We start from the raw sequence: 25,360 nt of genomic DNA, 5'->3' as shown, positions 1-25,360 counted from the left end.
AAGCAACCAGGTAGATGCAGTATTTCCTGATTTCCGAAAAGCATTTGACTCAGTAGCGCACCTATGCTTATTGTCATATGGTCATATGGGGTATCAAGTGCAATTTGTGACTGGATTGAGGACTTTTTGGTAGGGAGGACACTGAATGTTATCTTGGATGGAGAGTCATCATCAGGTGTAGAAGCAACTTTGGGTGTGCCCCAGCGAAGTGTGTTGGGACCCTTTCTGTCCATATTGTACATTAACGATCTTGCAGACAATACTAATAGTAAAATCATGCTTTTTGCAGATGATGCAGGTATCCATAATGAAGTACTATCTGAAAGAAGTTGCATGTATATCAAGTCAGAACTTGATAAGATTTTAACGTGGTGCAGAAATAGGCAACTTGCTCTAAATGTTCAGAAATGTCAAATTTTGCACTTCACAAAATGATAAAACATAGTATCCTATGACTATAATATCAATGAGTCACTATTGGAGTTTGTCAGTTCATACAAATATCTGGGTGTAACACTTTGTAGAGATATGAAATGGAATGATCACATAGGTTCAGTCATGCGTAAAGCAAGTGGTAGACGGTAGAGTACTGGGGAAGTGCAATCAGTCTACAAAAAAGATTGCTTATAAATCATTCATTCAACCAATCCTAGAATATTACTCAAGTGTGTGGGACCTGCACCAGACAGGACTGACAGCGGATATTGAACATATACGGAGAAGGGCAGCAGAAATGGTCACAGCTTTGTTTAATCTGTGGGAGAGTGTCACAGAGATATTGAAGGAACTGAACTGGCACACTCTTGAAGACAGACATAAACTATCCCAAGAAAGTCTATTAACAAAGTTTAAACACCGAGATTAAATGATTTCTCTAGGGATATACTACAACACCCTTCATATCGCTCACACAGGAATCGCGAGGATAAGATTATAATAGTTACTGCATGCGCAGAGGCATTCAAACAATCATTCTTCCTGCACTCAATACATTACTGGAACAGGGAGAAACCCTAATAACTGGTACAATGGGACATACCCTTTGCCATGCACCTCAGGTGGTTTACAGAGTATAGATGTAGATGTAGATGAGTAAAAGTAGGGATATGTGCATTCTTGTGCATCATAAAGAGATCCTCCTCAATCCAGTCTTCTAGGCAGACCTATCACATCACACAGCACAGCTGTTCTGGATCTCCCATATAGTAATGGAAAATATCTTTGGTGCCCTCAGGAATGAACGTCATGGGGATCTTACTTCGAAAAATTGAATAATGTGAAAAGAATTACCTTTGTCATTTTGTAATAAAATTCATACTGAAAACATTATTCCTCCTCACAGCTGCATAGTTGTAAAAGCTAGCTCTCTCTCTCTCTCTCTCTCTCTCTCTCTCTCTCTCTCTCTCTCCCCCTCCCCCCCCCCCCTGCCCTTCAATTTCAAATTTTTAGCATTTCTGTAAACATTTTGCAAGGGGAGTAATAGTCACTATTGAAAATTTGGTTTCTATCTTGAAAATTACATCTTATAACACTTTTGAAAAAACGTGTAGCTTGCCAGTAATTTTGTAGCTGTGCTGCTGTGTGCACTGCTAATTACAGAGGATAATGGGGAACTAATGAGGTTTTTTGTTCAACATAACATCTGTGAAATGGTAAATTATGCCCAGTGTGGATTACTGATATAGGGGAGTTATGTAGGAATTTTACAGAGGAAGATCAGGTAGTGACAGTGGATGGAGCCGGGAACAGTCTTGATAGGGACGTGAATATGATGTAGGTGGTGACCTGGTAAAGACAGCTACTCAAACTGGTGACACTAATTTGCATTTCGTGCAAATGTTTCCGCGTCATGATCGGCTTGTCTTAATGTGTCAGTTAGGTGTGTTAACATGGGGCTGGACAAGGCACTGATGGCAGAGGGAATGGGTCACATTGCAATGGTGCTAGTTGAGTCCATCATCAGATCTGGTTTTACTAGGCATGGCCTACACCTCAATAGGTATGGGAAAGGGAGGCTGGCAAAACTTATAGGTGACATTGTAGTGGGCGATGGTGGTATCGCTCATGGAAAAATTCCTGCAGTAGTTGGTGTTACAGCTGCACCTTTTTTAGATTGACGTCAGCTGATAGGTATACCTGCTTAAAGAAAGTCCCTCTAACTAAGGAATCACCTTCAGAACACGTCCTGTTTCAAGTAGAGAAGGAATTAGCATATTTCATTGAAATATAAGAGGTATTAGAGATAAAGTTAGTGAACTGCTTATAGATCTTGGTTCTGAAATTATTGGTATATCAGAGCACCACTTAAATAATTTGACAATCCAGAGGCTTCCTTTACCAGGATACTGATTAGCTGGCTGTTTTTCAAAGAGTTCCTTGCGGCATGGCGGAGTGGCCATGTACGTAAAAAAACCATATTTGAATGGTGTGTAGGGGTAGTTGAATTTAATGAAACTAAACTTCTAATTTGTGTTGTTTACAGGTCCCCTAACTCTGACTTCAGAGCATTTCTGCTCAAGCTAGAGAGTGTTCTTGATTCACTTTACAGTAAGTACCAGAAATTAGTTATATGTGGTGACTTCAATAACAATTTTTTATGTGATTGTGCAAGAGAAAGTATGTTGGTAGATCTGCTAAACTCATATGTTCTGGCCCATATTGCATTTTTTCCAACTAGGGTGCAGGAGAACAGTAGCCTAGCCATAGACAATATTTTTATTCATTCTTCATTACTCAATTTATTTGATTGCTTGGATCCATGGCTTTTAGGATTTCATGTGTGAAAAGAGCAAGCTGGGTTTTGCATGGCCAGTATTTTTGGAATCCATGCTGGTTGGCATTCTGTTTGAGATATAAATAAACTCACAATGAGTTTGGAATAGGTGAATTTATGGTACCTTACATTTAAAAGGGAGGCTAACTCCGTCGCAAATTTTGTATAATATATGATAGGGATTCCAATGAGAACTAGGCCCATGACAGATTTCAGCTGGTTCTCTCAACACTATTGATATTAATATAGTGGGTGTCTCTCCTAAGAGTCACCAGATGCATTTCCTCTGTTGTTTCACCAAATATTTGCAATTTCATTTGTACACTGCTTATCCGTAATCAGCCCAAACAATTATTCCTTGCCATATCTTTTATGTGATGCCCAGTGACAACAAAAAGTGTCTGTTTCCCATTACAACCAAAATTATTTATAAATCAGAATTTTACATGCCCATTCGATACAGCAGTCTCAGACTAGTCTATTATGACATTCTGATGCATATTAACAGGGTCAGTAAAATATGCCATATAAGCAACAATCCAGCGGTGACTCAGTAGTGCTGGATGCTTGGTAGTAGCAGTCCGCTTGAGACAGGGCGGTGCTGTTACTGCTGGGGTACTGGTTATTCTTCATGTTTTACTGTCCCTGTTAACATATATTGATAAAACAAATATTGGGCTAGACTAATATAGCATAGGTCTATTGAATGTGCACATAAAATTGCGCTTTAAAGATAATTTTATCTGTAACTGGAAACAAACTGATGCTTTCCGTCAACACTGGGCTCCAACAGGAAAGACATGATGAGCACTATTTGTTTGGGCTGATTCCAGCAACAGAATGCAAAAACAAAACTGCAAATAACTGTTGAAACACCAGAGAAAATGCACCTGACTCTTGCGAGAGACACCCTGCATATATCATGCATCTTTGTAGTCATGCAAGAATTAATCTGGGGCAGTAACTGCATATTTTTATTTGTAAAGGAACATCTGAAATTGAAATTCAGTATTTATGATGATGCCTTGCTGCCCTCAATTTCAGTTCCTGTCTCATCCATAAGTGTTTGGACACTTAACTTTGAAATGACCTGACAGCCTTTGCATACAACCAGAATTTCTTTGGGTTTTGTATGAGGTAAGATTATGCTACAGTAGTCATTGAAAGCTTCACACAGTGCCCTTTTGAAGCCAAATGTGTTTCACTTAGCATCTCTTTATCTATACTATTACACTTTGTTTTACATCTGTTGTGTAGTACTCGGTGTTCCTTTAGAAGTTTCTTTACAGAGACTGTGCACCATAGAGTTGTCCTCCAATAGTGAACTATTCTACTAGAGACGTATATCTCCGGTGGTTGATCAGTTTCTAGATTATCACTGCTGATTTTAACTATAGGAGACACAAGAGAACTGGGCCTTTTGTCACATAACAGACAATAGTATGAGACAAGCAGAAATGTGAAGCAACATTGTGAGAATGAATATACCAGCTTTTAACTCCAAACAATGGAAAGTTTAGTGTGTGTTAACAACAATATGGAAGCATTGATACACAACACAAAAAAAACTGCAAATATCTGCTGAAACACAAGAGAAAATGCACCTGACTTCTAAAATATTAAAGATTTCAGACAAAATCCTTTCTCCAAAGCAGAAACCACACACACACACACACACACACATATACACACACACACACACAAGCACAACTCACACACACATGGCCACTGTCTCTGGGTGATGGATCCCTACTGGCAGTGAGGCTCCAGTGCCCGGAGACAGTGGCTGCACGTATGTGAGTTGTGCTTGTGTGACTGTGTATATAGTTTCTACTTCAGAAGAAGGACTCTGTCCGCAATCTTAAATATTTGTAGTCTTTTTCATTGTACCTGTCTGCAATTCAGTGCCTCCTCTATATATGGTGAATAGCAATCTATCATTTTCATATTGTTGTAGCCTTTAACTCCAGTTAGATAATTTCACTTTCAGTGGAGTTTGTGCTGAAATTCTCTTCCTGGCAAATCAATAAACAGCAAACTGAAGCCGTTAGGCTATAAGAGCCTACTCAGATGGCAGAACACTGCCTATTGCAAAAGTGTAACTTTTTAATTCTTTCATTTATTTGCAAATTTTAACATTTGTGAGGAATTCACAGGGTTACCCCAGTTTCTTAAATTGTAAGCAATGTGAAAGATCTGAAATGTTGGCATTTATAATTAATAATTATTTAACAATTATCCAGCTCATCATCAACAACCAGAACTGAGTCATGGAGTATTTTAATTCACAACTGACAAATTTAAATGGTAACAGAAACCATACCAATAGCTATAAATTATTACCTGGGATTCTCATCTTTGTCAGTAGCTGTAACAGTTGTCACAGGTGTTCCAGGAGGATCATCTTCAGAAACTACAGCCTCATATAGTTTTGGTTCAAATACAGGATCATTGTCATTAACATCCTGTACAGTTATAACTACACTAGCCGATGCACTTTTTGGAGGTGTTCCACCGTCTTTAGCTATAACCTAGAAGTAAAAAAAGATCTTATCAATATCACTTAGTAATTTCAAATTACACAACACAGCAATCAGATAAGGCTAATGCAAAAAAGATCGTTATTAGTGAGCAATAAAAATACAATATGTTAAAATGCAAAATCCTCAAGCATCTTGTATGAACCGATAACAGAAGTTCATTACAACAGCTATGATGTACCTGTGTCTTCATCATGTGATTGTAAAATAATACCAGTGTAATCTACAAACGTTTTGTTCTGTTCTTACAATACACAATCAAACTTTCTGTCAGCACAATTGATTTCCATACACTTAGTCAACTTAGCAATTGTGTTTGAGGGTACTTGACAGATACTATCATTTTTCAATATGTGTTCATGCACACATTCAAACATCACCAATTTTACAAATTTTCCTGTTTTAAATTTTTTGTAATTATTTTTAACTTAATAAAATGTGGTTGTGACATTACACATTTGGTTAAAACAAAATTGTATCCATATTGTACTGCACTGCCATTCCTCTAGTACATCTAATTTTATGCCTTACATAATATTTTCAATTGATGAATAATTTTGAAAGTTTTTGGAAAGGAAAATTTGTAACGAAATATCAGAGACAAACCAGTATGGTTGTACGATGACAGCACAAATGAACACATACTGAAAACTGATAGCATCTGTCAAGTATACTCAATCACATTTGTTAAGTTGATCTAATGTATGGAAGTCAATTGTGCCAAGGACAGGCAGTTAAAATGTACACTGCAAGAATAGAATGAAACTTTTCTATATTACACTGGAATTTTACAATCACACGATAAAGATGCAAATGTGTCATAACTGTTGTAATGAAGTTCTGTGATCTGTGCTTGAGAACTTTTACATATGTTAGTGTTTTGTATTTATATTATTCAATAATGGTGTTGGGAATGATTCAAAAATGAATGGACCTGTTCGAAACTAGTCACCATTAAGGAATGTGTATTCTACGGTGACAGGAAACTAAATAAATACTAAACTTTTGTTGGTGATCCTTTATACCAACACAATGTTGAAATTAAACAATGTCGAAGGAGAAATGGAGAGTTTACCTCTGATTTATTTTGCTATACTGCCTCACAAATGATACTGAAGCTCTCATTCATCACAGGGCAGTGCTGGTAATACAGTGATGCAAAAGCTAAAGCCTCTCATAAACTCTAGTATTTTATCATTTTCTGGTATCTGTTTTCTGGCCTAACATTATGGACATCAACTCCTGAATAAGCTACTCGCTTCCAAAGAAAGGTACTCAGTCTTCCTCTTCCTCAATAGTTGATTACAAGGACTTAACCAACAATTTAATTTCAAAAGTCAGGCCTGTGAGGCATCATGCACTAAATCTCTTATCCAAGACATAGTTTTATAATCAACACCTCAACATGATGTATGCAGTAAGGCATTAAGTATGATAGGATATGGAATGACAGTATTATGAAAAGGATAGAGTGCTACTCACCATATAAAGGACATGCAGAGTCACAGGCAGGCACAACAAAAAGACTGCAATACATTTGAACTTTTGGCCAAAAAGCCCACTTCTAAAATAAGAAAGATACACACATTTCACAAGCTGAGGCAAGGACCAGAGGCAACGGACGTGTGTGCCAACTGTGTCTGTGTGAATGTGTGTGTGTGTGTGTGTGTGTGTGTTTTCTACTTCAGAAGAAGGCCTTTTAGCCAAAAACTCAAATGTACAGCAGAATTTTTATTGTGCCTGCCTGTGACTTACTGTCTCCTTCATATGGTGAGTAGCTATCTATCCTTTTCATAACACTGTCATTATTCCATACTGGGTTTTCCCATGTATGATACGTAATGAGTCAGTACACTTCCTCAGTGAAAAATACAGCACCATACTGACAGTTAACATGATTTCTTACAATAATCCCCCCCCCCCCAAGCATATAGTGATTTATTGTTAACTGATTTCTCTCTCTCTCTCTCTCTCTCTCTCTCTCTTTCTCTCTCTTCCCCCCCCCCCCCACCACTACCACCCCGAGACCCACGCACTTGCTCATGCACATGTGGTCGCGTGCGCACACACACGGACACGGACACACACACACACAAGCCATTTGTTGTTACCCACGCGCGCACACACACGGGCACGCACCCGCACGCGCACACACACGGGCACGCACCCGTGCGCGCTCACACATGGGCATGCACACACACACACACACACACACACACACACACACACACACAAGCCATTTGTTGTTATGATCCATCAAGTCATCTTTGAACTTCGAACTCTGGTGATAAGATGAACAATGTCCCTCCATGCACTCCCAGACATTATTTTGGTCCTCAGCTCTGGGGTCATTTCAGTCTTTGACCTTCCATTATTCCAAGCATTACAGCATTGCTCTCAGGATACAATCAAAGTACCTCAATTATCTTGTCTTTTAGTCTTCCAGAATATTCTTGGTTTTATTTTTTCCAGGACCATTCTCCCTTTTACCTTCTCAGTTCATGAAATCCTCAGGATATTTCTCCAACTCTACATTCCAAAAGAGTCCACTTTTTTCATTGTCCGTAACTCACCTTCACACAAAACTATGGAAAAGATGAAATTTCAGCTATTTTTATTTTTGTCAGTAGTGACAGTTTTTTCTTTCCTCTAGCAGCTTGCTTAGTTTAATTTCAGAGGCTTTTCCCAAGCTGCACCCTTCTTCTCATTTCCTCAGTGCAGGAGCTGCATTTTGTTGTTTTAGAGCCTAAATATAAGTATTCATCAACTTCCTCATTTAGCGTTAGGCCAACTTTTTCACTTAATTTTTGTATATTTTTCTAGCATATTTTTAATTTCTTATTAACTGCCTGCTATACATGTTGTGGCATCTACATATCTAAAGATTTACATTAAACACAGCCCCTCACTTTTATTCCAGTTTCCACATCTAACACTGGAAAATCCAGGGTGGAGTAATGACAAGATTTTGAAAAGAATATGTTGCTACCCACCATATGGAGGAGATGTTGAGTCACAGAATGGCACAATAAAAACACTGTCGAAGATATGAAGCTATCAGCAACAAGGTCTTCTAAAATAGAAAACAGATGTACACACTCACACAAGCACAACTTACACATACAGGGACTGGTTTTTTTGTGTATGTGTGTGTTGTGCTTGTGTGAATGTGTGTGTTTTTCTACTTTAGGAGGAGGTCTTTTGGTCAAAATCTTTTTGTTGTGCCTGTCTGCGACTGTCTCCTTTTTATGGTGACTAACAATCTATCCTTTTCATAACACTACCAGTCTCCATTAACCGTTAGACCTGCAGTTCTCATTACGGTTACGGTTTCACCACACAAACTGAAAAGAACCAGAGACAGTATACATCGCTGTCTGACTCCTTCCTGTATCCAAAAAGTTTCTGTTTAGTCCTGCTTTTTTTACTGTTGTTTCTTGGTTTTTGTACAGCTTTATGATTAGCTTTATAAGGAATTCTTATATCCTCATAAAACCTAGTATTTCTCACATTTTTGAGTGTTCTGCAATCAGGTGCTTTGATGCAGTTTATAAAGCACTTAAATCTTGTCGATATTCTCTGGCTTTTTCCATTATGCATCTGATAGTTGCTTTTTTGGTTCCTCATGCATTTGCCTTTTCTGAACACTGCTTGTTCATTTGGCAATGCACACTATACCAGTATAAGTTCAGACATTATTCTATGGTGTAGGAGTTGTCACACACATATGATTTCAGTTGGTGTCACTCGGTACGTTGCCAAACATCGTTTTCATCAATCAATGTAAGCAGATAGTTCATCCTGCAGTCTACACACACTGTTGTGGAACAACATAACAATGATGAGTAACAGACCAAATTATGGTCCCAGCTACTCACAAAAATCTATGTAGAGTACTTAAATTCTCAGTAGCAACTTCATAATGTTTTTCTGCTTTTTGGGATCCATATCAACAAGAACATAAATCTACTTTCACATACAATACCTTTTCATTAAACTGGAAACATTTTCTCAAGATTATAAACAATTATTTGAACCATCTACTGATTACCCTCGCCAGCCCTCTATCAAAGCTCCAAAGGAATATGGCATCATAGTTACTGCAGGGGGATCTACCATAATGACATGCATTACAGGCCTATCTTCCAGTATGCTAATGTTGATGTACTGTCTTGCCTACACATGCAGCCAGACAAGGAATTTGACTTCCAAGAAGCATAATGTTAGTACTCGATAACACCATGTGACTAATGCTAGACAAATACCCTGTCATGACCTTCAAGGCAACCCAATCCATGGCTTCACAATATGTTGTTGTCAATTTTATGGGTGAGCAGAGCAATTAGCAAAAGAACCAGACCAAGACTATTACATCTACTTCCCCCTCTAACACTTTCTAAATGTTAAAACATTTTATGGCTCCAACATATACAGGAAGTAAAGACCATATGATAAAATAAGAGAAATCAGAGCTCGAACTGGAAAGGTTAAGCTGTTCATTTTTAACATGTGCTACTCAACAGTCGATTGGAAGTGAAATATTCAAACAGGCTTTATGACCCCTCAGTCAAACAGTTAAGTGTAACTTGCAGAGTAATCCTATAGATATTGACGTAGAAATGTCAGATATAGTGTCCTCATACTGATAACCAAAGAAGTAGGACATCCAGTAGCCATCCCCACACATTCTGGGTACATTTGCTCCAGTTACTCCACCAATTGCACTGGCTGATTTACTGCCAGAAAGTTTTGTGAATAACCTAGCCAACAATTTTTTTGGTTCTTTTCCAAAATTAAAGACATGATGATTTATTACAACTGATATGTAGATAACTCTATTTTGTTGTTTAAGAGAATGAAAAATTAGGTATCAGAACTGATGAAAAGTTAAATGAAATGTGATTTACATTAGAGCTAGAAAAGAACACAGCAACTAACCCTTTGCCTGCTACAGACACAGACTCTGCATTCCATGCTGAGCATGCCTTGTCGTCACTTTCTACATCTACATCTACATCTATACTCTGCAAACCAACGTGAGGTGCATGGCAGACGGTATGTCCCATCGTACCAGTTATTAAGAGTTTCTTCCTGTTCCATTCATATATGGAGCATAGGAAGAATGACTGACTGAATGCCTTTGTGACTGCAGTAGTTATTCTAATCTTATCCTTAAGATTCCTATGTGAGCGATATGAAGGGTGTTGTGGTATATCCCTAATCATTTATAGCTGGTTCTTGAAACTTTGTTAATAGACTTTCTCCGGATACTTTATGCCCATCTTCAAGAGTCTGCCATTTCAATTCCTTCAGTATCTCTGTGAAACTCTCCCATGGATTAAACAAATCTGTGACCATTTGTGTTCCCTCATCTCTATATATTCAATATCCCCCGTTAGTCCTATACGGTATGGGTCCCACAAACTTGAGCAATATTCTAGGATGGGTCACACGAGTGATTTGTAAGCAATCTCTTTTGTAGACTATTCCACTTCCACAGTATTCTACCAAAGCGTAGCACCTGCTTTACCCATGACTGAACCTATAGCATAATTCCATTTCATATCCCTACAAGATGTTACATGCAGGTACTTATATGAGTTGGCTGATTCCAGTAGTGACTCACTGATATTATAGCCACAGGATACAACATTTTTTTCATTTTGTGAAGTGCAAAATTTTACATTTCTGAATATTTACAGCAAGCTGACAATCTCTGTACCATGTTGAAATCCAAATGACAAATCTTTGAAACTTGGTATAAAGAACATTGTGGGCAAAATATTAGGACAGTATTTTGAGCTTATATAAAAAGCAGCAAAAATGGTCTTCATACAACAGAACAGATGAAAATACATTATCAAATCAAAGGTATCCAGACACTCTTATGCAATGCAGAACTAACCACTTGATGTCACAAAAGGCAGACCATCATGATGATGATGATGATGTGTTTGTGGGGCACTCAACTGCATGGTTGGTTATCAGTGCCCGTACAATGTCCCAAATGTCCCAACCTTTACTCAGTCCAATCTCACCACCATGAATGATGATGAAATGATGTGGACAACACAAACACCCAGTCGTCTTGAGGCAAAGGCAGACCATCCAGTATAAAAGGATGCAGGGAGTATTATGTCATTAGCAAAGAAGCAGTAATAACTCTCCTGAGAGTTTAGTGACTTTGGAAGTGTACTAGTCATCTGATGTTAGCTGAGGAACAAACCCATCAGGGATATTTCAATCCTTTTGAGTGAAAACATGAAAGAAATAACCACAGCTGAACCAGGACCAGGCAGACCTCATGTACTGACAGGTAGGGACCACGAGCATTGGGGGGGGGGGGGGGGGGTGTAAAAATATCACATGAAATTAGCACTCACTCATGAGTTGCAAAGCGATATCAGTAGTCCAGCTGGTGCACAGGGAGTTAAAAAGAAGCGGATACAATTGTCAGCAGTTCTTCATAAGTTACACATTTCTGTAGCCAACACTACAGAGGTGGTGCAAAGAGTGATGCCCCTGGACAGTGGTTAACAACAAACACATAATTTGGAATGATGAATCATGTTGTAGCCTTTGAAATTCAATGGAAGGTTCTGAAAAACAACATTTTACCAACAGACTGTATATAAATGTCATTCTTCAAATTTATTGATGGTGTAGGGTCCACACAGAAGAAAATGACAGACTGGTTTGGGTTTGAGAAGTGCCTACAGAATACTATCTGCCATCATTTCTAGTGCCAATAGTGAAGCACATAACAGGGGGTGTTATGGTTGTTGTTGTTGTTGTGGTCTTCAGTCCTGAGACTGGTTTGATGCAGCTCTCCATGCTACTCTATCCTGTGCAAGCTTCTTCATCTCCCAGTACCTACTGCAACCTACATCCTTCTGAATCTGCTTAGTGTATTGATCTCTTGGTCTCCCTCTACGATTTTTACCCTCCACGCTGCCCTCCAATGCTAAATTTGTGACCCCTTGATGCCGCAAAACATGTCCTACCAACCGATCCCTTCTTCTAATCAAGTTGTGCCACAAACTTCTCTTCTCCCCAATCCTATTCAATACCTCCTCATTAGTTATGTGATCTACCCACCTTATCTTCAGCATTCTTCTGTAGCACCACATTTCGAAAGCTTCTATTCGATTCTTGTCCAAACTGGTTATCGTCCATGTTTCACTTCCATACATGGCTACACTCCATACAAATACTTTCAGAAACGACTTCCTGACACCTAAATCTATACTCGATGTTAACAAATTTCTCTTCTTGAGAAACGCTTTCCTTGCCATTGCCAGTCTACATTTTATATCCTCTCTACTTCGACCATCATCGGTTATTTTACTCCCTAAATAGCAAAACTCCTTTACTACTTTAAGTGTCTCATTTCCTAATCTAATTCCCTCAGCATCACCCGACTTAATTTGACTACATTCCATTATCCTCGTTTTGCTTTTGTTGATGTTCATCTTACATCCTCCTTTCAAGACACTGTCCATTCCGTTCAACTGCTCTTCCAAGTCCTTTGCTGTCTCTGACAGAATTACAATGTCATCGGCGAACCTCAAAGTTTTTACTTCTTCTCCATGAATTTTAATACCTACTCCGAATTTTTCTTTTGTTTCCTTTACTGCTTGCTCAATATACAGATTGAATAACATCGGGGAGAGGCTACAACCCTGTCTCACTCCCTTCCCAACCACTGCTTCCCTTTCATGCCCCTCGACTCTTATAACTGCCATCTGGTTTCTGTACAAATTGTAAATAGCCTTTCGTTCCCTGTATTTTACCCCTGCCACCTTCAGAATTTGAAAGAGAGTATTCCAGTCAACGTTGTCAAAAGCTTTCTCTAAGTCTACAAATGCTAGAAACGTAGGTTTGCCTTTTCTTAATCTTTCTTCCAAGATAAGTCGTAAGGTCAGTATTGCCTCGCGTGTTCCAACATTTCTACGGAATCCAAACTGATCATCCCCGAGGTCGGCTTCTACCAGTTTTTCCATTCGTCTGTAAAGAATTCGCGTTAGTATTTTGCAGCAGTGACTTATTAAACTGATAGTTCGGTAATTTTCACATCTGTCAACACCTGCTTTCTTTGGGATTGGAATTATTATATTCTTCTTGAAGTCTGAGGGTATTTCGTCTGTCTCATACATCTTGCTCACCAGATGGTAGAGTTTTGTCAGGACTGGCTCTCCCAAGGCTGTCAGTAGTTCTAATGGAATGTTGTCTACTCCCGGGGCCTTGTTTCGACTCAGGTCTTTCAGTGCTCTGTCAAACTCTTCACGCAGTATCGTATCTCCCATTTCATTTTCATCTATATCCTCTTCCATTTCCATAATATTTTCCTCAAGTACATCTCCCTTGTATAAACCCTCTATATACTCCTTCCACCTTTCTGCCTTCCCTTCTTTGCTTAGAACTGGGTTTCCATCTAAGCTCTTGATATTCATACAAGTGGTTCTCTTCTCTCCAAAGGTCTCTCTAATTTTCCTGTAGGCAGTATCTATCTTACCCCTAGTGAGACAAGCCTCTACATCCTTACATTTGTCCTCTAGCCATCCCTGCTTAGCCATTTTGCACTTCCTGTCGATTTCATTTTTGAGACGTTTGTATTCCTTTTTGCCTGCTTCATTTACTGCATTTTTATATTTTCTCCTTTCATCAATTAAATTCAATATTTCTTCTGTTACCCAAGGATTTCTATTAGCCCTCGTCTTTTTACCTACTTGATCGTCTGCTGCCTTCACCACTTCATCCCTCAGAGCTACCCATTCTTCTTCTACTGTATTTCTTTCCCCCATTCCTGTCAATTGTTCCCTTATGCTCTCCCTGAAACTCTCTACAACCTCTGGTTCTTTCAGTTTATCCAGATCCCATCTCCTTAAATTCCCACCTTTTTGCAGTTTCTTCAGTTTCAATCTGCAGTTCATAACCAATAGATTGTGGTCAGAATCCACATCTGCCCCTGGAAATGTCTTACAATTTAAAACCTGGTTCCTAAATCTCTGTCTTACCATTATATAATCTATCTGAAACCTGTCAGTATCTCCAGGCTTCTTCCATGTATACAGCCTCCTTTCATGATTCTTGAACCAAGTGTTAGCTATGATTAAGTTATGCTCTGTGCAAAATTCTACAAGGCGGCTTCCTCTTTCATTCCTTCCCCCCAATCCATATTCACCTACTATGTTTCCTTCTCTCCCTTTTCCTACTGACGAATTCCAGTCACCCATGACTATTAAATTTTCGTCTCCCTTCACTACCTGAATAATTTCTTTTATCTTGTCATACATTTCATCTATTTCTTCATCATCTGCAGAGCTAGTTGGCATATAAACTTGTACTACTGTAGTAGGCATGGGCTTTGTGTCTATCTTGGCCACAATAATGCGTTCACTATGCTGTTTGTAGTAGCTAACCCGCACTCCTATTCTTTTATTCATTATTAAACCTACTCCTGCATTACCCCTATTTGATTTTGTATTTATAACCCTGTAATCACCTGACCAAAAGTCTTGTTCCTCCTGCCACCGAACTTCACTAATTCCCACTATATCTAACTTTAACCTATCCATTTCCCTTTTTAAATTTTCTAACCTACCTGCCCGATTAAGTGATCTGACATTCCACGCTCCGATCCGTAGAACGCCAGTTTTCTTTCTCCTGATAACGACGTCCTCTTGAGTAGTCCCCGCCCGGAGATCCGAATGGGGGACTATTTTACCTCCGGAATATTTTACCCAAGAGGACGCCATCATCATTTAATCATACAGTAGAGCTGCATGTCCTCGGGAAAAATTACGGCTGTAGTTTCCCCTTGCTTTCAGCCGTTCGCAGTACCAGCACAGCAAGGCCGTTTTGGTTAATGTTACAAGGCCAGATCAGTCAATCATCCAGACTGTTGCCCCTGCAACTACTGAAAAGGCTGCTGCCCCTCTTCAGGAACCACATGTTTGTCTGGCCTCTCAACAGATGCCCCTCCGTTGTGGTTGCACCTACGGTATGGCCATCTGTATCGCTGAGGCACGCAAGCCTCCCCACCAACGGCAAGGTCCATGGTTCATGGGGGGGGGTGTTATGGTATGGGGTTGTTTTTCATGGTTTGGTCTGTTCCATATACTAAGCTTACAAAACGCTACATGCGGAATGATATGAACACATTTTACAACACTGCATATTGTGTATATTTAAAGAACAGTTTGCAGGCGATGGTTTTATCAGCATGAATATGCACCCTGTCATAAAGTAGTAACTGTGAGGAAAGGCTTTGTGAACAATAACATTCCTGAAATGGACTGGCCTGTTCAGTGACATGACCCGAACACAATGAAAGGCCTTCAGGATGAGTCAGAATGTCAACTTCAGTTCAGATCCCTGTGTCCAACTTCACTACCTTTTCTAGTTTCAGCTCTTGAGGAAGAACAGGCTGCCACTCATTCACAGATGTTCAGACACTTCGTAGAAAATGTCCCAATCCCAGTTCAAGTCACTACAGAGCAAAGGGTGGACACATTCCATGTTCATGTACCTTAATAGGTGTCTGGGTACTTTTGATCACATACCGTACTGCCCAGAGTTCTGAAGTGTTTTATCTGGATAAGCTACAAGAACCTGAAATTTACAGCCACCCATGGAGAGCTGTTGAATGAACAAAATGGTTTTGCATATATCTAATGAGATGTTTTAGCTTTTACAGCACATCGTATTGGGTTTGGACAGGATACATGTATGTTATGGCAGCAGCCCACCGTGCTGATCTTAAGAAAAAGTAATGAGCCTCAGCATGGTGCTACATTCAGCTTAGCATTTATGCAGCTTCCTCTACCATGGTATATTAGAAAAGAAGATTTTTAACTGTTTCCCTTCAATAGAATATGTTTCTCAAACTAGGAAGTTCTCTACAATGTTTTATGTTTAACCCTTGGATGCATGAGTGGTTGGACACAGAAAACGCTTGAAACATCTCTGTGAAGTCGTTTCATAAGACGCTTGTCGAATTTGGTACAACTTATTCACTTTACTACCTGATTTTAGCTCAATTCATGAACTCTTCCAGAAAGTCTGGGCACTCAAATAAGGCCTATTGAATATTATATGTGTGTTTTAAAGTGGGGTTTCAGTTTTCTTTTGTGGGAAACGCTGAGTTGGTCATCATCTGCTGGGAGCAGACGATGTTGCTTCTCATTCGAAGAAGAGCACAGGGTGACCAACTTAGGTTTCCAATACCTGAACAGAGAGGTTTACCCATCTTAGTCGAAGGCTGTGTCGAAGGCTGTTTTTGTGTGTGAGGTTGGTGACTGAGGGTAGCTTATGCTGCAGGGGGAGCTAGGTAATCTCGAAAGAGAAAGCGACACTCTTCGGTGAACGCTTGGTGAGTACGGATCGTAGCTCTTAAGTGGGGTTTCAGGTGATAGGAAGCAGGTTGAATTAGGACTTCGTTATGTTTAACTGTTGAAATACTTAAGAACTTCAGCTTAACTGAAGGGTGTGAAGCGAGTTATTTTTCGAATAAGCCATAATTATATTGCTTTAAATAGGCGATTTCTGGGTGTTTGAATTAAAAGTGTGGAAGTTACTTTGTTCATTTTAAACAACGATTAAGTAGAATTTCAAACGGTAAATCTGATTAGGAAAAGCTTGTTAGGATCACTTCAACCATACGTATGTGTAATACTGTGTCAAAGTGAGTATGTTTTATAATGTTATATTTTTTGGAAGTTGCTTTTGTCTTTGTGTGTCAATTTTGTGCTATGTCTTTGGTAATCAATAACCCTTCTGGTCCACCATGGCACCGCAATAGGCTTTATTTTGACAGTTTGCTTGTTTAATGAGCTATAATTTCGGCATGAATATCTGTTCTTTCGTGATCTTTCTACAAAGCAGCACAACAGTTTGGTTAGGAATGCACCACGTGCTCTAGTTCAGCCGTTAGTATGTTGAATAATTATCACACAATCTCGTGCATTGGTTAAACCTCTGTCCAGAATAGTACATGCGTAGAATCGTAATGCAAATCTCACTGAGATATTTTTATGGTATGAATGCAAAGGAGATGATAGTATCATTGTCTCCCACCCCCGTTTTCTGTGTTTCTTCTTGCTGTAGTTAAATTGTGCTCTGTTACATTCTCATGTAATTCTTACTTAAATATTTCTACTCAGGCACCAGTTATGTGTAGTTAGGATGTGCAACCAAATACTTAGATACAATAAATAATCTATGTGAAAGATAAATTCTGTGGTGCTGATCTTACCCACTTACTCCAATTTCCAATCCTGAATTAATCAAGTTGCTTCATGGAGTGCTATTTATCTGGCTACTAGTTGGGAGCTACAATGTCAGGCGCGAAATGGGGCCCCTTAGGAATATGGCAGCAAGAGAGGGGAAGAAAACCAATGTGCACTCCGTGTGCATACCAGGGGAAGTCATTCCAGATGTGGAAAGGGTCCTTCCGGATGCCATGAAGGGTACAGGGTGCGCCCATCTGCAGGTGGTCGCTCATGTCGGCATCAATGATGTGTGTCACTATGGATCGGAGGAAATCCTCTCTGGCTACCGGCGGCTATCTGATTTGGTGAAGACTGCCAGTCTCACTAGCGGGATGAAAGCAGAGCTCACCATCTGCAGCATCGTCGACAGGACTGACTGCGGACCTTTGGTGCACAGCCGAGTGGAGGGTCTGAATCAGAGGCTGAGACGGTTCTGCGACCGTGTTGGCTGCAGATTCCTCGACTTGCGCCATAGGGTGGTGGCGTTTCGGGTTCTGCTGGATAGGTCAGGAGTCCACTACACGCAGCAAGCGGCTACATGGGTAGCAGGGGTTGTGTGGCATGGACTGGGTTTTTTTTTAGGTTAGATGGCCTCCCGTAAGTACAGAAAGGGCAACAGCCTCAAAGGGTGCGGGGCAAAGTCAGGACATGCGGGGACCAAGCAGCAATCGGCATTGTAATTGTAAACTGTCGAAGCTGCATTGGTAAAGTACCAGAACTTCAAGCACTGATAGAAAGCACCGAAGCTGAAATCGATATAGGTACAGAAAGCTGGCTGAAGCCAGAGATAAATTCTGCCGAAATTTTTACAAAGGCACAGACGGTGTTTAGAAAGGATAGATTGCATGGAAGTGGCATGTTTGTCGCTGTTAGTAGTAGTTTATCCTGTAGGGAAGTAGAAGTGGATAGTTCCTGTGAATTATTATGGGTGGAGGTTACACTCAACAACCGAGCTAGGTTAATAGTTGGCTCCGTTTACCGACCTCCTGACTCAGCAGCATTAGTGGCAGGACAACTGAGAGAAAATTTGGAATACATTTCACATAAATTTTCTCAGCATGTTATAGTCTTAGGTGGAGATTTCAATTTACCAGATATAGACTGGGACACTCAGATGTTTAGGACGGGTGGTAGGGACAGAGCATCGAGTGACATTATACTGAGTGCACTATCCGAAAATTACCTCGAGCAATTAAACAGAGAACTGACTCATGGAGATAACATCTTGGCCCTACTGATAACAAACAGACTCGAACTTTTCGACTCTGTATGTGCAGACCAGGGAATCAGTGACCATAAGGCCGTTGCAGCATCCCTGAATATGGAAGTCAATGGGAATATAAAAAAAGGGAGTAAGGTTTATCTGTTTAGCAAGAGTAATAGAAGTCAGATTTCAGACTACCTAACATACCAAAACGAAAATTTCTGTTCCGACACTGACAATGTTGGGAAAAAGTTCAAGGCAATCGTAAAATGCGTTTTAGACAGGTACGTGCTGAGTAAAACTGTGAGGGACGGGAAAAACCCACTGTGGTTCAACAACAAAGTTAGGAAACTACTGCGAAAGCAAAGAGAGCTTCACTCCAAGTTTAAACGCAGCCAAAACCTCTCAGACAGACAGAAGCTAAACGATGTCAAAGTTAGGGTAAGGAGGGCTATGCGTGAAGTGTTCAGTGAATTCGAAAGTAAAATTATATGTACCGACTTGACAGAAAATCCTAGGAAGTTCTGGCCTTACGTTAAATCAGTAAGTGGCTCGAAACAGCATATCCAGACACTCCGAGACGATGATGGCATTGAAACAGAGGATGACACGTGTAAAGCTGAAATACTAAACACCTTTTTCCAAAGCTGTTTCACAGAGGAAGACCGGACTGCAGTTCCTTCTCTAAATCCTCACACAAACGAAAAAATGGCTGACATCGAAATAAGTGTCCAAGGAATAGAAAAGCAACTGGAATCACTCCATAGAGGAAAGTCCACTGGATCTGACGGGATACCAATTCGATTCTACACAGAGTACGCGAAAGCACTTGCCCCCCTTCTAACAGCCGTGTACCGCAAGTCTCTAGAGGAACGGAAGGTTCCAAATGATTGGAAAAGAGCACAGGTAGTCCCAGTCTTCAAGAAAGGTCGTCGAGCAGATGTGCAAAACTATAGACCTATATCTCTGATGTCGATCTGTTGTAGAATTTTAGAACATGTTTTTTGCTTGCGTATCATGTCGTTTTTGGAAACCCAGAATCTACTCTGTAGGAATCAACATGGATTCCGGAAACAGCGATCGAGTGAGACCCAACTCGCTTTATTTGTTCATGAGACCCAGAAAATATTAGATACAGGCTCCCAGGTAGATGCTATTTTCCTTGACTTCCGGAAGGCGTTCGATACAGTTCCGCACTGTCGCCTGATAAACAAAGTAAGAGCCTACGGAATATCAGACCAGCTGTGTGGCTGGATTGAAGAGTTTTTAGCAAACAGAACACAGCATGTTGTTATCAATGGAGAGACATCTACAAACGTTAAGGTAACCTCTGGCGTGCCACAGGGGAGTGTTATGGGACCATTGCTTTTCACAATATATATAAATGATCTAGTAGATAGTGTCGGAAGTTCCATGCGGCTTTTCGCGGATGATGCTGTAGTATACAGAGAAGTTGCAGCATTAGAAAATTGTAGTGAAATGCAGGAAGACCTGCAGCGGATAGGCACTTGGTGCAGGGAGTGGCAACTGTCCCTTAACATAGACAAATGTAATGTATTGCGAATACATAAAAAGAAGGATCCTTTATTGTATGATTATATGATAGCGGAACAAACACTGGTAGCAATTACTTCTGTAAAATATCTGGGAGTATGCGTGCGGAACAATTTGAAGTGAAATGATCACATAAAATTAATTGTTGGTAAGGCGGGTACCAGGTTGAGATTCATTGGGAGAGTCCTTAGAAAATGTAGTCCATCAACAAAGGAGGTGGCTCACAAAACACTCGTTCGGCCTATACTTGAGTATTGCTGATCAGTGTGGGATCCGTACCAGATCGGGTTGATGGAGGAGATAGAGAAGATCCAAAGAAGAATGGCGTGTTTCGTCACAGGGTTATTTGGTAACCGTGATAGTGTTACGGAGATGTTTAGCAAACTCAAGTGGCAGACTCTGCAAGAGAGGCGCTCCGCATCGCGGTGTAGCTTGCTCGCCAGGTTTCGAGAGGGTGCTTTCTGGATGAGGTATCGAATATATTGCTTCCCCCTACTTATACCTCCCGAGGAGATCACGAATGTAAAATTAGAGAGATTCGAGCGCGCATGGAGGCTTTCAGACAGTCGTTCTTTCCGCGAACCATACGCGACTAGAACAGAAAAGGGAGGTAATGACAGTGGCACGTAAAGTGCCCTCCGCCGCACACCGTTGGGTGGCTTGCGGAGTATAAATGTAGATGTAGAAATTTGCATACTTGTATTTAAATTATTAAAGCAATTAAACCAATAATTTTCCAGCTCCATTTTTTTCTAAATGGTTGGGAAGGGCTTGGGCTGGTGGCGACCCTTAATTTCTGAATTTTTATCATTATTTGTGTGAGAAAAGCAGCTAGAAATGCGAGATAACGTATATGGCTTGATGAGCAACGCCGTAAAGATAGTAATACACTAGACGCTTCCTCAAAACAAATACAAAAACATATTTATTAAAACAGTATTATCAAATTATGACGAATCTGGTGGCATGTAATGAGTAAGAAAGTATTTATTATGATAATGTGACTCTCATTTTAGTGCATGGAATACAATATTATAAATTATGTTGTAATTTTTTTTAGAGTAAACAACAAATTTTCAATTTACTGTGCTTGAACCAGAAGTTCTGCTCATTAAAAATACCCCTACACTGCATTTTTGCAAATACTTTTTGAGCATTTTCCATGCAGCTTTTACTACTCATCTGGATGTGTGGGTTGTTTACTCTTATCTCCACATGAGGTCATAATGTTTCTTGTCCTAGTTAATTGAGGAAAATTCTCCTTTTATCAGATTTGCCTTCCTAGTAGTTAGGATGTTGCTGGGAAAGAAAACAGAGTATTTATGAGTGCTACACCCATTACATTTGTCCATAAGTCAAAAGACTATCTTCTTGATTGTCTTTTGTACTGAGAATCAAATCATGATTTAGATGTATTACTGAATAAAACCATGTATGACTTCTTTTTATGTCCTCCATCTACTGTGGCACTTTGGTGCAGAGAATTGGGAAGTATGTACTTTTGTTCTTTCTGGGCACATAACCTACAGCTGTAAAACTGTCTTCAAAATCAGATGATGAGGATAAAAATTCTATGGACATAGAAGCCTCAATTTCTTGTGGAATGTTCTGATATTTTGTCTCAAACGCCACACTGCTCTAACCTTTTCCTGCAACAGTTCTTCAAACAACAGAATGCTTGTGCAAAGGTTGTCCATTTTAATATTTTTTGAGATTCCTCTCACTGTCTTTGTTTGTGTTGTCACTGCATTAGAAGCAACACTGGTCTTTTCTCTGGCCAGGGTTCCAAAAATTTATTCAGTTTTTCAGGCATAATATTCTGCCAATTTTTTCTTCATACTATCAATGTGCCTATCTTCTAAACCAATACAAAGCTTGATCCTTTAGCTTTCTTTGTGCGAACTCCCATGCACTTTTATTGACAGCTACGCGATCTGTTACTGGTTCAGATGGAATTTTCATCAAGTTGTGCATGATGACTGTGTATTACTTCACTGAGTTCTAACACAGTCAATAAAGAAATCAGCACTTCTGTAGTCCGTCTTCACTTGGAATGTTGGCACACACAGATTCATTATCCTGGTGACCATCAGTGTCCAAATCACTGTCATTTTCCTGATCAAAAAGTACTTCACCTTCAAGCCATTCAGAAATAGTTAGTTTAATTCTGGTCACTTGTGCTGACTTCAAATGATGTTTCTTCGATTGTAACACACAATATGGAATCCATGTTATAAGTGTCTTGCATAATTATTCTGTTCATGAATTACACTAATGCTCATCCGCAACAATTTTGGTGTATAGAAATACTTCTCCCTTGTAAAAAGTATAGGTATGCCAAACTGTTCATTGTGTCAGTAATCTTCCCAACATAAAGTGCCATCCTGATTAAAGATAAATAAATAAAATGTTTGAAACGTGGCTTGTTCGCTAAGAGGTCTAAGGAACCCTGCCACACATCACCCATTTAGAATTTCAAAATTAATAAAGAAAAAAAAGTAATTTTACTTGCACCAAGTAATGTTTTTTATAAAGAAAGTCAACAGTATTTCCAACGCATACACAGAAAGTAAACTACTATAACTTACTTTTACAACAATTTATTGATAAAATGGAAGGCTACCGGTTCCAAAAGACTTTTGTTACGCATCCACAAGTTAATGCTATGGGATGTTTTATGAATAAATGATTTCAAGAATTTATTTTTAGTCCATTAGAACATGCAGAGAGCACTCAGTAGCACTACAGGCTTTTTGCACCAACAAAATTTCTTTTAAATTTTAATATAAAGTTACAACACACAAGTTTTGCTTTAGTATATGTCAGTGAAGCGGACAGTGTTTCCTTTAACACTGGTTACTGTGTAACAGCGAAAATGGTATGTTATACTACATTTGTATTGTAAATGGATAGAAAAATGTTTTGTCTCTCTAATATTGTAAATTAGCATTAGAATTCATACGTATATTTCTTTAACAGAGCTGAAAATGGGCTAAACTGCCCAAAACAGGTAATTTTAAGATGATAAAACATCAACTGACAGCTGAAAATATGCGTATTTTGTAAAACAAAAACAGTGTAATTAGACTTAATGTTCTCTTTTAATCCATTCTTGCCAAGTATGTCTAGACTGACTGGGAAGCTACTCTCCATCCCAACCCTGTTACTGCAGCTAATGTCTTTTATAAATAATTAGTCACAATAATAAACAGGACAAGAAACTTAAAAGGTCATGCTTTTCCTTCAGGGCATATTTGTAACTTGCATTCACTCAACCATCCAGACTTCAGACTGATCTTTCTGGTTTGCTTCCTTGAGCAGAATTTCTTGTGAAATAGTCATGGTTTACTTAACATCTACTGATAAATTTTAGTTTAAGTTGCATTGCAACTGGTCACAGTTCTAAGTTCCATTTTCATATTTAATGTAAATACTGATGTTTGAAACGTAAAAAAATGTAATATTGAATGACACAAATTATCATTATTTCACACAATTACTTCATCTATTAAAAAATGTAATGGTAGTACCTGAAATTGGTAACGAGGAGTCTCTTCCCTATCCAGTTCTTTTATTGTATATATCCAACCACTCTTTTCATCAACAGTGAGTGGAAGATCACTTGCTGGCCTGCCTGCTTCATCTCTGGGAGCTATGCTGTACTGTATTGCAGCATTTTCACCTTCATCAGTGTCAAATGCCTGTACCTGAAAAGCAAAGAAAAAAATAATTTTCAAAAACCATGACTCCACTGTATTACTTCTAGAATACAAGCTCTGTGTTTCACTTCAGGAATAGTGACTATTTACCAATGTTGCAACTTCATTAAATGCATAATTAGCAGGTGATAAAAATTTTGTGAAAAAAAAAAAAGATCATTCTAAAAGTTTGTAAGGAGCAGCATACATTTAGTTCAGAAAACACGACTGCAGTGTTATATGATAAAAATAGTATAATCATTGAAAACGTCAGAAAATGGTTACTGGAAAAAAAGTGAATCTCTACGACACTTTTTTGTTACCTTTTTGAGATAGTCTCTCTCTTGTCCTGACAAATGTGTGTGCTGGACAAACCTCGAGTTGTATGATAAGATGAAGCAGTATTTTGTGTAATCTACATGCAAAATATACAGTAAAAAAGATACAAGAGGTTGTGAATTAATTCATCATACAATACTGCAGTCACCATCAGTTCCAAACCAAGAAGACTTAGCAACATTAATGTCCAATTCATCTCCATTAAGACTAACACAACAATGGAATTGTGACATAATAGACCTTACAAGGGTTGTAATAGACCTTACAAGGATCAGAAGAAATTAAAAAGGTAAATAGTCAAACTTTGCAATATTTACAGACACTGGACTGTGTGAGTGCATGAACAAACTGATATACGGATCTTCTTAAGACAGGAATCACCAGAGCCTCATAATATCATGTAAAAATAGTGTTTCAATTAATAGTTTATGGTTGACTTTTACATATGAAATTTTTCCCCGTAAGATCATCCACAACATGCCTAGATCATTTTATTAATTAATTATACATACCAGGCACATAACTATGAAAAAGCTCACTTGAGTCAGATACAAATAGTAGTGTGGTTGTGCAACCACAGAAACAAATTGTGATTATTATGATATAAGAAGTAGTTTAACAGTTAAAACGATGCATTATGCAAATTGTCTCAATGTTACATTTTTAATGAATTTAACTTGGTTTCACTTTTTTTAAAGAATACAACTTTTCTACTAAAAAAGAGAGAGAGAGAGGGGGAGAAGAGAAGGGGGAGAAGAGAAGAAGAAGAAGAAGAAGAAGAACAGTATAACCCTGCTTTTACGTTCCCGAAATTAACATTTTCCCTCCATTTATGAAATTTTTTATCAGTCCCATCAAACTTCCTATGCCCACAATGTTAATTTGAACCTGATTTTGCGTCAGCATATTTATAACTTTCTTGCAATTTACGCATTACAAAAAAATGATGCTGGCACAATGTTGGCCGTCCAGTAGTGTTT

General features: G+C 39.0%; 1 protein-coding gene across 1 annotated transcript in view; it reads right to left on the bottom strand.

Moving 5' to 3' along the window:
• Nucleotides 1-25,360, bottom strand: part of LOC126247999 (protocadherin-like wing polarity protein stan) — a 368,259-nt gene that overhangs the window by 300,172 nt on the left and 42,727 nt on the right. Inside the window, exons 5-6 of the mRNA XM_049948622.1 lie at nt 23,874-24,050; nt 5,117-5,304 (exon numbers count right to left, since the gene is read on the bottom strand). Of these exons, the coding sequence (XP_049804579.1) occupies nt 5,117-5,304; nt 23,874-24,050 (365 nt within the window). The remainder of the gene's footprint in view (nt 1-5,116; nt 5,305-23,873; nt 24,051-25,360) is intronic.

This window comes from Schistocerca nitens, chromosome 1 (genome assembly GCF_023898315.1).
Source record: "Schistocerca nitens isolate TAMUIC-IGC-003100 chromosome 1, iqSchNite1.1, whole genome shotgun sequence".
Lineage (NCBI taxonomy): Eukaryota > Metazoa > Arthropoda > Insecta > Orthoptera > Acrididae > Schistocerca > Schistocerca nitens.
Note: the sequence above shows the minus strand (reverse complement) of the source record. Positions and strands in the feature narration are given on the sequence as shown.